At 34.6% G+C, this 14,341-nt stretch overlaps 2 protein-coding genes across 2 annotated transcripts; one reads left to right on the top strand and one right to left on the bottom strand.

The window, feature by feature from the left end:
* Positions 1–1,516: 1,516 nt before the first annotated feature.
* Positions 1,517–4,776, bottom strand: LOC119635335 (probable phospholipase A1 magnifin). The gene is made up of 4 exons (XM_038030113.1): positions 4,444–4,776; positions 3,574–4,369; positions 2,354–2,428; positions 1,517–2,298 (listed from the first exon to the last, which is right to left on the bottom strand). Exons 1-4 carry the CDS (start codon positions 4,686–4,688, stop codon positions 2,281–2,283), a joined length of 1,134 nt encoding a protein of 377 aa, XP_037886041.1. The 5' UTR covers positions 4,689–4,776; the 3' UTR covers positions 1,517–2,280.
* Positions 4,777–6,116: 1,340 nt separating this feature from the next.
* On the top strand, positions 6,117–11,208 carry LOC119635430. The gene is made up of 3 exons (XM_038030236.1): positions 6,117–6,161; positions 10,440–10,592; positions 10,873–11,208. Exons 1-3 carry the CDS (start codon positions 6,117–6,119, stop codon positions 11,206–11,208), a joined length of 534 nt encoding a protein of 177 aa, XP_037886164.1.
* The last annotated feature ends 3,133 nt before the right edge of the window (positions 11,209–14,341 follow it).

Genomic DNA, 14,341 nt, shown 5'->3' on the forward strand with positions numbered 1-14,341 from the left:
TAATGACGCTTGAGATTTAGAGATTAGAAGAGTGCGATGCTTCTATGTGTAAAGAAAAAGCTGAAAACAAAGACTTGGTACCACAATTCTCAAAAAGTAAGTACTTGTTCTCATTCCAATAGTTATCAGTTCCATTAACGAACCATTCAACAAAAATCCCAACTACTAAGAAAAACAGCAAAGTGGTTACAATATATAGTTAAGAAGACGACTATTGAATTCGTGACTTCTTATCTTTAACAACAAACTTTTTATTTTTATATAGTATTCAAGAATTACTAACAATATCGAGTGAAAATATTCCATCTCCTTAACTTATTTCACGATTATGAAGATTTTTAGAAAATAATCAGTATTTTTCATTATCTCATTGCGGTTAATTATTAAAGAGAACTATATGACTTCAAGTTCAAGGTTATCAGTGAAAAAACAATGACAATGACAGTAATACAATATGTACGTGCATATTTTATATATTTATTATTATTATACTACATAACATAATAAAACTAAAACAAAATTCAATTCTGACCAAAAGCCAATAAGGCTTTTCCATTTAGATCGCGCGGTCCTATACAAAGAAGTGTGTCTTTTTGATTCGATTCGCTGACGGTAATCGATATGGATCGTAAATTTCATCTTCACTTTTCAATGGGTTGCGCTTGGTTACCCGTTTTTTAAAAAAACTCATTTCTCGGGTCCCTTCTAGCTGTTCAATCGGTATCGTTTAAGTTTCAGGTTCATAAGTTGTTTGCGGAAGGCGGCGAATAGAGAAGGCGATCCAGACATTCCGAACATGGTTATTGAGACGTGTTACTATCGTTTTGAGTGAAGTCGATTATTAATATGAGAGCAACAATTCGATGCGAAATAAGAAATAAGAAAACTGAATTCGACAACGGCCGAATCCCTCATATCCACCACCTTTATTCTAAAAGAGGTTTAGAAAAACGAAAAAGCTAAATTTTTTTATCCGACATGGTAAATAGGGAAATTGTTATCATCGATAACAACATCGTTGTTATAGTTGATGAGCAATAAGCAAAAAACGTAGCCAGCAAAGGTATTTTCAGTTTATGTTGCATTGCAGGCGAGTGCTATGACGAGTTTGGAACATTATGCAATTCTTTTGCCAGGTTTTTGCGAACGGAGAATTTTTACCCTAAACACCATACGGCTAGGCAGAGGGACCGATGGGCGCGCTTAAATTGATTTGGAATTCGATTTTAATCGGGAACATGTATACTTTTTGGAATCTCTCAAGCCCTCTTCTGGGTGGTGCAAACGTTTTAACAACCTGACTTTGCCCCTTGAGAATAACGCAAAAACGAGCAGGAAGAGTGGAGTAAAGCATTCTTCATCATTCCAAGCTATTTGCCTCATACAGAAAAATTAGGAATTAAGATGCGCACGTAGATATAGAAACAAGTGCGAAAAACAAAAAAATATTAAATCTAAAATATTATTCATCCTGCCAATCCGTCTTGGATGCCGTATACATCCGCACAAACTTATGCCAAGAGTGGTGCAGGATATAAAAAAACTAAAATGAAATAACAAAAACCAAAATCAAAAAAATTCACCAAAATAAACAGTAACAAGTGGGGATGCTTGAAAAGTATGAGGTTGCGTTCTCATGACCTGCTTTTAAAATAATACAAGTAAAAGAAAGAAGACACTTACAGGTGTCCTTATCACTAATATGATGTGATAATGTAAATGTGTATAGATTGAAGATGGAAAGGGTATTGAACCTAGCACTCTACGTTCACGTTAACTTTTTCGATTGCTGATTATCTTTGAACTGCAAAATATCAAGATAGGCATAGAGGCATAACAAATTTTATTTTCATCGCTTTAACTAAATCAAAAGGATGTCAAGAGTAACGCTGGAATACGCATATAACGTTCATGCTGAGCAAATATTCTTTTCTTTCAATTACGATGAATGACACAATTCATTGGGTGAAATGTTGCGACTTACATGTTGAGACTAATGTGGAAAGGCTGTGCACAAAAGCCAAACGCTAACAATTTAACTTAAAAAACGGCATATTTTGTCAGCTGATAGTTTCAGAATTGTGTCTTAATTTCGATCATAATTGCCTTTTTAGATAAGAGTATCCTCCAAATAATTTGGACGTACGGCATACCATGGTGGGAAACAGCCAGCAGTTTAAATATTAAGCGCTACGAAAATATCGTTCTGAGGCTCTTTATTTAATTGTTCTTCTGCGCCAAGACCATCAATGATGACTATAAAATTCCGTATGTTAAAAGTCATATCTTTGAAGTTCCCTAGGGTAAAAATCAAAATATTATAAATCCGTTTCTTTAAAACACCTATACACACCGGGTAATCCAATAGGTCCTTTGAAAATATCTTTCCCAGATGAATCGAAAATTGAAAAAGCATCAACAATTGGATCTATCATTTAGAAATCAGATTATTTTTGCTTCTTAAGTTGGTTCAGCGAAACTTCTACCTGCTTATAATATCTATTTACTTACAAGTATGTCCAATAAGTCATTTCGTTTTTGTTTGCTCAAATGAAACACAATTTTCTTGTTAGTTTTTCTATATAGTATAAATGGTTTCTAGAACTCGGCGAAATTCGATAAATTCAATCTGTCAGTAGTGTCGGGAATTCTTACCCAATGGCTTGCAACAAGTAATGTTTTTATTTTGGGTTCGTAAGCTTCAAATCAAAATTGGAAGGAACTTTTGATGCTGGCTTTCTATCAATATATCTTCTCCTTATACAGACATCAAATAATATTTTTCTTGCTTGAACAGCCCTTTGCCCTTTTGACTTTTGACTTGAATATGCCTACTTTTCATACCCCGATAGGGCGGCGAACAAAAACTGCTGCACAGAATTAAACGAATTTTTCCACAAACAATGTCTGTTTGATAAGCTACCGAAGTATATGATGACAATACGGCTAAACTTTCAGTTTGACTGTGAAAAAATACCATTAAATTCTCTATTGGCAAAAGATAAGACAAAATGACTTTCCGAACAACCCAATATTGAAATATGCCTCTATCGTTTTATTTTGTTTCCATTTGAGAGCAATAGCCTCTGCATTTAGTGCACCTTGTCATAATATTTACTTATTATTATTATATTATTAATACTACTTATTAGTTAAAGAAATTTATTAATTAGAAATATCATTGAATATTATAAATATTTATTAAAACCTAATCGATCAGTTTTGATGTTTTTTCGCAGTGGAACTAGATGGAAAAGAAAAGATTAATCTGACTTAATTCGGCACTTGAACTAATAAAAAGAATAAAATTTAGGAAATATTACTTTTAAATAATTGAAAGAAGGTACATACCTCGAAATAGCCCACTCTCTCAATTAAAAACCTTCGAATTTATAATAATAAAATATTAATTTAACATTATCGACGCGATGTCGACATCTTTTGAAAATTTCTCTTCGTTGAGCAAAAGGGTTTTGTGTTAAGTCTTTAATAATTTACTGCATAATACAGGTGGAATTTGTCTTTTATTGTATCAAAATAATTATTCTATAATAACTGACTACCATTACTTACTCGCAATACGGTAGGACGAAGTGGTCGTTTCATTAAACACACATCGCCATTACCGAAAGGCATTTCTCCGCGCGTGCTTACATAAAATATTCCCCGTTTATGTACGGCCGGCTCGCCACCCATATACACTTGCGCTGGACATTCCTTTCGAGCCTTACCACAATTGCATTTTTGCATTAAAATACTATCGAAATTTTTACATTTAATTGATCCAAATGCTGTCGAATTTCGTATAGATTCAACGAAATAATAGAGAGCACCAAAATGATCGCAGGCAAAGTACGGTTCCATTTTGTTTACATTCGGACAATGTGGCTGACCCAAACCCCAATTAGGATAGAATGATGCGTGTCCTACGCCGGATGACGTAAAACCCAATAAGGCAATATCAGTTTGTATGGATTCAACGTAGATCGCATCGTTCGCTGTTAAACGCCATTTCTCATTAAGACGCATATGAATGACACCAGAGGTATCCAAAGCGTAAATGGCACCATACCTGTCGGGTTTTAGAAGTTTGCCAGCAACACCAGCTATATGACAGCCAGCGCTATGGCCAATTAAGTACATCTCCGCGTAGGATACGTCCGCTACTTCGTGAAGAAAACGAGTAAATTCGTTTAATTTGGTGGAAATTTCAAAAATTCCCACAACTACACGAATATAGTTGATATCGTGAGCGTAGTCACTCCAATCAACCAAAATCATATTAAAATCGCCCCGCTCAAGATATGCGTCCTTAATAGCGGCATTTGAACATGTAGTTGTTCGACCATTCCATCCGTGTATAGACAATCTACGAATTATTAGACAAAAATTTGATTTTATTTCGATCCCTCTCGCACAGCGTATGTACGACGTTTTATTTACCTTACTGGCCAAGAACTGTTAAAATGTGAACTGATTAAGGCTTTCTCATCTCCCGTGTTCAATATTTGCCTTTCATAAGGATTTCGCCTGGTGTATAAATCAAAACTTAGCTTTTTAGGTTGCAAACGTAACCTAGGCTCCAGTAAGCGATGGATTTCTTTTGTAACTAAACTGGCGACCATTTCGATGGTAAGGGGTTCACAAAAACCGACTTGATTTTTATAGATGAATTTCTCTTTTTGCATAAATTGCTCTTGAGCTAAAAAAAAATTATATTTGAAAAAAAATATCACATGCTTTCCCTCGTTCTTTTTTTGCCGAGTTTGTTAGTGAGTAATAGATGATCACTTAAGTAGAACCGCACAAATATATTTAAAAAAAAAAAACCTATTTGCTAACAGATATTTAACGTTGTCTTCTTAAAGACACTCAAACTCAAAGCAATCAAAGCTTGACATCACTATCTACAAAACTTTTTAACACATAATTACGCACACTCTCACGCACAAAGATATGGATTCATTTTTGACAATATTTACTTTTAAATACTAACCGAAAATATCTAATAATTCCGCCAGTACTGCTACAATCACTAGAATGCACAATCTCATGGCGATAACACGCGGCTTTGACTACTGTACACCCATACGTGTATGTATGGAGGACAAACAACTATACTCTCATATATCCTGCAAACAACTGAAAGTATTGACAATTTAGAACAGATATTTATAAAGAAATTGCAACCGTTAAGAATGAACATATATTTAAGAAATTTATTATTATATTCACGTACAGTGCTTGTCAAAAGTTTAGATTCATTCTAAATAGTTACGGGTATGAAGCCGGGACATGTTCTTCCAGATAAAGTAAAATAAAATAACTTATTTATCAAAATTTATTTTCTCACCTTTCGTGTAGGGACCATCACCCTCGACCAGTCCTGAATACATGTTCGTTCAGTTCCTTCAGGGAATTTTTATTCTTTCAATCTACTCAAAACGCTCTCTGCGAAGTAAATTTAGCTCGTCAGGACAAGTCAAACGGTTGTTCAATGTTCGTCTAAAAGCTCGCAACGCGAAAGAAATTGGGCGCCTTCACAACCACATGTATCACGACTAAAATGTATAAAGCGATTCTTAACGTTTTACTATATACGCCGGAGTTTCGTCATAGTGAAAACTCACCCGCCCAGCTTTCGTTCGTAGTTTTCCCTAGTTACGATTTCATTGAAACGAACCATAGCACGATCGACTCAGAGATCATTGCCCGCAAATGGGACTGCCATATTCAGTTTTGTTGACGATACTAATCGTTTGCCTGCCCTACATTATAGTTATTTGGGTTTCGAACAACATAATGCATGTACGGTTCATCACTCGTGACGGAAGGTCAATTGATGCTGGTTTCTATGATTGGAATTGTTCGCAACCTGCGAAATACAAAACGTTCATACAACTTACCGAAAAACACTAGAAACTTACTTACTTAGATTGCTTACGATAATAACGTGCGAGGAAGATCACGCATGAAGCTGCACACGCTTGGTATTTAAGGGATTAGATGCAAATCGTGCAGCCACCACATAGTCAGAACTATGCCGCGTACGAATGCCATTCGCTTCGCTCCATGTAGAAATGTTCTAAGGTTGATTTCAAAAGAAGACTGTGAAAATGATCGCGTTCAATATTTCGCCAGGGAACCCTAAAGGTCCTAAGGTAATAGCATAATGGATTTTTATAATCGAGAAAGGCCATCGGTCAAAACGTCACTCATTTAGTTTAATAAAATTTGTTTAAAATAAAACAAAAACATATCTGAAATTTTATGGAAGAAACGCCACGGTTGGAAGCAATTTTGAACGAACACGTTAATAACGGAATTAAATGTGGTAACAACAACGTGCATAAATTTTTAAATCAAAATTTTGCAATCATATCTGAAACAGTTCACAAGATTTTGGAAGGCATGTCAGCGCGACTTTTATTTAACTGCCTCAACTTTTGCGAAAGCAAGCAATCTAACGGCAGAAGAATGAATAGACATCGGTATAGAAATCGATCGTGCATCCAGTGCTGATCAGGAATATAGGCACTTTAGATGTGTCTATATGCGGAACAATGAAACTGTGTGTGTAGTGAACTTTTACACCATCAACACCGTGCTTCAATGATAGGCATGGAAAGATTCGAACCTCTTCCCGAACACTTTTATAACTCTTTTCGAGGTCAAGGATATACTAATTTGTTATCTGAAACTGCCTTACATATTTCAAAGTTGGAAGATACCTTACGATCATTACTTCGACATGAGCTGCACGCAGCCCTTTGGTAAATTAATTTTCAAGCTCAGTATGGGCTTATAATCATATGCTTTACAAAGACTGTAGATCGTAACTGAATATCACTTTTTAGTTAGATTTTAATATCTACTGGTTAGAAAAAAAGTTTGCACATATTCTTAATCAGCATAAATAGCTTTCATGATTTTCGTTCACACTGCTTTTAGTTAGAAATTCGAATACGTCCTTGACTCAATGAAGTCACTCAAGTCATTCTTCTTCCAAAAATTTTCGATTCACTTTTCAATTTTTACCGCGTGTGCAGAAAGATGACAGATTTACACGTAAATGAACTGTGATGGTCCGATACTTTTGGCCTGCAGTGTGAATGGGAATATATGCCGATTGATATTTTAAAACATAGCTTTTGTTTTGGTTGTTTGGTTGGAACAAAGACAGTGAATAGAGCGGAATATTTTATGTTAACAAAAGCAAAACATATTACACGTAATTATATTGGGAAGACACTGACCTATGTTTACCTGTTAACCGTTAATAAGGAATACATTGTTTTTGACTCATCGTCCCCGTTATTTTACATCTATATAAACGCTTACGCTGTTAATGTATGCACTCGTTCAAGTATGTATTCGTAAACGTGATGTGCGTATCAAGAACTTGCTTGATCATCGCAGCAGAAAGATTGTTTTCAATGATGTGGAGAAGTGAGTGGTTTTATTTTTGTTTTATTTTAAAATTTTTTGCCGATATTTTAAATTAAAATTGCGGTTATTTTCCTATTCGTTAATGGAAGAATTTCTGTTCTTATAAAATTAACCGGACCGAAAGGAATTTTAGACACTTTCCCTACATACAGCTTGTGTTCAAAGATAAAATTCAATTAAATATAAAATAAGGCAGAAATGATATTCGGCCTGGACGGGAGACTATCGCATTGAAATGAGAAGACCTTTAATTAGTTATCTCTATTAGGTCGCATGTAATAAAATACCATGTTATGTAATCGGGGTTTAAGCTATTATATGCCAATCATACAACAACACTTTGTCGCTTGTCGTCTCACGAGTGTGCTGTGTTGTCAGAAAGGGGCTTAGGAAATATCATTTATGCCAGACGATTGAAAAGTCTTAAAACGTAGCGGTGTGAACAAACAAACGCTTTACCTCAGCCCTTAATTGCTTTTTGGTAATTTTCCATTCAACCAATCTAGCTGATCCTTCAACTTAGTTTGTGTGCTTTTATAAGAAAATATCCAAAGCAAGCTAAACTCTTAACGTTATACACCCAAAAGAAATTTCATTTCGCTAATCGTTCTAATCGAGAATATACAATATTTCACCAAAATGTGATGCACGATCACTCGCTAAGGCGCATTGAAACTCTCTTATGTTATGAACTTAGCAATGTGCGGTGCCCGTCTCTTCTAAATTTCGCAAATCTTTTGTTTAAGTCTGTCAATTGTATATATGTATGTGCGATGATCATCTCTTCTAAATTTCACGAATCTCTTAGTTTACTTTATCAATTGTATGTGTTTACTGTGCGATCACAGCTTGGTATTATTGTTTTATGGCAATTAACGGTCAAGGACGTCTTCTTCTTATTGTTCTACTCAAAAAATGACGTCAATAAAAGTAAAGATCAAATTAAATTGAAAAAGCGGGATACATAATAACATTTGCACGAAATATCTTCCAAAAGATATTTAGATAGATTGATGTGTATGACAAATCACGATGAGAACGAAGTACAACACGAGTCACATGTTCGTGTAACATTGACAGGAAGTGGGAACGCACGTACTTTGCATGCATTTAACGTAACTGCATAAAATAATTATTTTAATAAGAGTATTTGATTTAATCGCGAAATCGCTACGAAATAAAGCTCAACTTCTACCGTCCAATGAGTCACTTCCTCTTGGGACTGGTACAAAATTTAGTTCATTTAAACAAAAGCTTATTTTCAGCCCTTATTCAGCAATTCGTATGTTTTAAACGTCTCATTTCTGTGAGCGCTTCATTACGACGAGGTTTCACAATTAGCTATGCACTGTATATTCCACTCCTTGAGTGCTTTTATTTGATACCTATATCGAAGGCATTCTTGGGAAAATGTAATCCACCACTTGGTGGCGTCTGCCATTATTGAATTAGAAGGCTACCAAGACAAACAATGAACTTAAATAAGATTTTCGCAATATAATGATCGTTGAACTACTCACCTTTTAATGAACCACAGAAGATACTAAACTTTATTAACAGAACTCCCTGCTTTTTTGGTTACAAGATGGAGTGAAAATCTATTAACAGCCTGTAAGATGTACGATATTTAGAAAATTTGACAGAATCATACCGTTAGTTTCCTTCTTTTCATTAGACCGTCTATCGGGAAATGGGAAAATTGGCTGCTTCTTGTTCCATTTGTAACCCACAGCGTCTCAGTACTTTATATGTTATGTTATTCGTCTTACGCGTCCTTAGCATCTTCTTCTTACTGTTTTTAAAAAAGAAGTAAAAGTCAGAAGCACGAAGGTCCCTTTCTGTAATGCAATTACGATATTGTCTAAATATTTCCTACGCTTCGCTCTGAGTGTGTTGCCAGTCATGTCAAGGGAGCTCGTATGTACTACCACCATATTCCACTATGTTATTAAAATATTTCAAACATTCTCGAAATTTTCTGTTTTCTACTGCTATCGTAGAATCAAAACAAAAAAATTCTATGTATTGCCTTTTAATCTAAATCTCGTTGAACACATTGGTTAGAATTTTGGGAAATATTTCCCGAAACATGAAATAATAGTGGAAAATAAATGCCATCTGCTGTTCAGTTTAAGTCGACTATTGTGTTTCGCACCCGCTAATAATTCCTGATGTTACAATGGATTCAATTACGGCCCATCACCTTACATAACTGTTGATGATTTTTTGCTATTTTGGATAATTATTTAATATTTTGAAAGTTTTTGAAAGTTAACGTAAACTTGAATGGATTATAATGGATTGTAAGCAATCGATCTGTACTGGTTTACTGATGCCCTGTTCAGGTGCTTATGTCGAAGGCCCTTCTATCCCAGCACACATATCCGGCAGTACAAAACAGAGGATAAACTAAATAAATAAACGTTTTAATCTTTTCCTCTCATTTGCGATGACAGACAACCTGCGCATAACAAGTGAAATGATATTGAAAAAGCTTCTTCTACAAGAAGCGGTCTTCAAAGTATTTCGACAAAGCTGGATCTTTTCCTATAGCGAATCGGTCGAAAAGTGAAACATGAATATATCAGAAGTCGCTGTTGTTTGTCTAAAACAAATATTAGATATGTGCACCGTTTTCATCCGATAACATTTTACATTTTTCTAAAATATAAAAAAAAAAAAAAATTAATATATCTCAAATACAAGTGAATTTAATCATCGCTTCCCACTACTTGTCAATTACGATCAAATCTGGTAATGATTAACTTTATATAAATGGGACAATTTTCATATTTGATTATTCTAATATTAATATTTCTTAAAAACAGTTAGGAGCGAAGGCAAAATGAAAGCAGTCGTGTTTTTTCAAGCGTGGATTGCTTTCATTTTAATAAGTACGTTAAGTGGAATGACCTATTGGCATTACGAAGTTAAGCGCAAATGTATATAAAATTATAAGAGAAATGTGTTTATGCTGAAGGATTTTATAGAAAACTTGGACAATGCAACTTGTGAGTGTAGAGTGGAATACGACTGATGATGAGATGGTTGAACTTGACTTAAAAGTCGAACAAATAAATCGTACAAGCTTTGCTTTTTCTGGCACCGTGGACGTCCGCTTTGAAATCAGTGAAAATACGATGGTAAAATTTCAAACTCATGTTTATAAACGTTGCATTATGTATATATATTTATATTTATTTATATATATATAAAATATAACATATAATGTAATTGACTTACAAGACCCAGAATTCTGGTTTGAACAACATGTTTCAAATATTTATTTATTGTATACGTTTTCCCGCGCTTCACAAAATAGATTCCTTTACAATTTTTAAAGAAAGTTGTTCCAAAACCAAAATAAAATGTCTTGTGAGTTTATATTATTCCGCGAAATGCTACTAAAACTAATGCTTGCAGGGTGAGTGTAAAATCTACTATAGCGCTTCCGGAAATTTAGACAGTTATAGAATGCTTCCATATGGTGGCTCAGGAAAAATTTTTGATATAATTGATTCGTATTATCATCAAGCTTGCAAAAGTTTCGCAAAGTGTTCAAACTTTCCGCTAATCAAAACTAAAGCACGCGACTACAAATATCGTCAATTGTATACTTTCGATAAATGCACGTTTTCCAATGATGCAGCACCGAATTATTTACCGGACGGATACTATAAGGTGGTTACGCAACTCACTGGTGAAACCTATTGGTCTATAGCAACTTTATTTGAAGTCGAGCCCATATTAAAGAAATAAGTAAATAAAATAATAATGAATTTGCAGTACTTTGCAAATATTCCAATCCCAACTTAATTATTTGTGTACGAAATTTATAAAATTTGTCCTTTTTATATAAGTAACATATTAGAAAAAATAAACAGAAAGTAGTTGATCGTCGTTGTGGTTTATGATTGATGGTAAAACTTCATTTCATTTTACTTAAATTTTTTCCACCTTTTAAAGTAATCATCTCATCTATTAGAAATGAGGCAAACAACAAGTTTGACTTCTAATGAAATAAATGATAGTTTTATCTGCAATCAGAATAAAAACATCATTTTTCAGAATTAATTTACACATTACTAATGGATGCGATTAGCAGACCCATTTCAAATACGGTCATCTTAATTCCTTTTACCTTTGCTTCAATCTCTGGTGTACTAGAAGGCGTGTAACGTTTCCAAGATCGGCATGTTTTAATCAATATTACTTCTTTATAGTGCTAGTGACATCATTGCATGACCATCCTCATTTTCGAAGAAATACGGTCCATTGATGCCTCCAGCTCAAAATCCGCACCAGACAGTGACACATTTGATGCATTTGATGCATTTGATGCATTTGATGCATTTTTGTTTGGGCAATCACATGTGGATCTTTGAACCAATTTGGACGATTAACGAAGTGATCAAAGTGGAAATGAACTTTGTCGCTTAGGATGATTTTGCTCGAAAAATCAACATTCACTTGTTGATGTTCAATCCATTCCATTGAACGACCTCTGTTCGCTATGCATGGCCATTCGGCAAACGGACACTGGTCTTCAATGAGCATACGCTGTAGACAGCTTCTTGAAATTTTCAATTCTTATCCTGGGATTCCACCAACGCTCTCACGCACTGCTTCGATATTAACATTTGAATCTCAGCATGACCAATTGATCTGGTCTCGCTGAATTTTTCAATTGCTTTCTTCACAGTGGACAAAGTTAAATCAGCATTTCAACCACATTTTATACGAAATTTGATAACTGTGGCCGCCAAACCTTCATTATTCTCGAAATGTTGTTCAACTCTCTCGTGTGATGTTCCTTTTTTACCAACTCAAAACTGTCAGATATCAAACAGTTTTTACTGTACAAACTGTTTTTACTGTGGCAAATTCAAACCTTGTGTTAATTTGGGAACACCCTACATTATCAGATGCGAGGAAATTCTAATGTCTTCCACAAAACTGATGATGTGAAGGATGGACATCGCTAAACTACAATTTTCTCATTTAGTCAATTGACGGTTCTCATCTAGCACTGATTTGAAAAAATTTCTGAAATTCAATTTGAAACGGACACCATTTGTTTCCTATTACCAAGTTTTTTCTCCTAATCATTTCAATTTGCACAAAGCATGATTTCATTATCGGTATTATTGGCACAGTTCGGCAAAGGTTAATTGACTTCAACGCAAAGCCTCTTAAAGCCTCTTAAGTGGAATAGATCTTTTTGGTGCATATATATAATCCTTTTTAGCTAATGCACCGATTTATTCATATAGTCATTTGGTTATGGAGCCAAGTGATTCTCATAAAAATTTCTTTAAGAATACTACGTTTATGAGCCTGACGTTTATAAATCGTTCCAATAACACATCCTTCTTCAAAATCTTCTCGTAGATCACATAATTTTTTTATCGGTGTTCTTTGTCCCACATACTTACTGGCTCATTTAACCAGTGCCCAGACATTTCAGCCAAACGATGGGCATGGATATGGGAAAATTGTTTATGATAATCGAATGATTTTAATAAAAAACTCGACGAATGATTTTCGTATTTCGGCGGCATTTGATACGATGTTTACAAAAAATAAGAATTATTAATAGTTGGCAGCATTGTGGTATTGCTGCCTTTGTTTTTGCGACTAGTTTCATCAATATGACATTGCAACTCTTCAGTTTTTCCCTTAATTCTCTCACGTTCTTCATTATTGTTTATTATATTATATATCCAGTTGCTACGATTTTTTTCCATCCCTTCGTCCAATTTAACAGACATCGTCATGACAATATGTGTTATTCGTCCCATTTGACCAATGAGAGGGATTTTTGGTTTACCATTTTTCGTATTTATTTATTTTTTTACTTATTGAAAGCAACTCTGTCCACTCACCACACATAGTACCTTTTTCATTGACAGAGTGACATCCCTGCATCTTTAAATAATCCTGCGTTAAGAATTGTTGATGAATTGTGCTGAGTGGCATGAGCTTTCATCTGTTTTTAATGCGAATTCGCTACACCTCCCATTGGTTTTTAAACAATTTCATCTGTTTTTGATTCGAATTCGCTATACCTCCCATTGATTTGTAAACAATTTCATCCGTTTTTGATTCGAATTCGCTATACCCCCCATTGATTTTCTTTGAAAGAGTGACATCCCTGCATCTTTAAATAATCCTGCGTTAACATTGTTGATGGATAAATTGTGCTGAGCGGCATGAGCTTTCATCTGTTTTTGATTCGAATTCGCTATGCCTTCCATTGATTTGTAAACAATATCAAGAAAGACATCAATTACATTATGGCTTTACGGGATGCAGATTAATATCTGCCAATTTGTTGAAGTTTACATTCGATATTTCTCAGGCCTTTGGTTTGTAAAACTAATCGATAAGTGTTATATTATTACTGACTGAGCGCTGACTATTCCTAAAGCCCAAAGACTTCTGCATCGCAATGAGATTTGAACCTGCGAACACTAACTCGGTCGCCGCGATTCTTATCTGTTTGACTACTTTTGCGCATAATTAATACTATTATCTGCTCTATGGTTAAGAAAGACTAAATGATTAGTATGGGTAGTCGTTTAAAATAATGTTAGCGTAGGTTATCGATATTATGTTGTTCAGAAACTTTTAAGATTTCCACAGGATTATTCGCTCCGAATATGGGCTTACGAGAATATTAGAAAGTTTTTAGTAATCACTAAGTAAATGTTTTGTCCATAATTGCAAATTAGAGAGAATAAGGATCAATTAGTCTGTTGTAATACTTAGAACAATGCGAATTCTTGAAAATGTTTTCATGTTGCCTTCCTCGACGTTGATTGGATATAGAAGTGGAACAAGATTACGATTGATATACGAGTAGCATTGTCAATTTTTTTCGCCAATTTTT

The sequence above is a fragment of the Glossina fuscipes genome, unplaced genomic scaffold, assembly GCF_014805625.2.
Source record: "Glossina fuscipes isolate IAEA_lab_2018 unplaced genomic scaffold, Yale_Gfus_2 26, whole genome shotgun sequence".
NCBI lineage: Eukaryota > Metazoa > Arthropoda > Insecta > Diptera > Glossinidae > Glossina > Glossina fuscipes.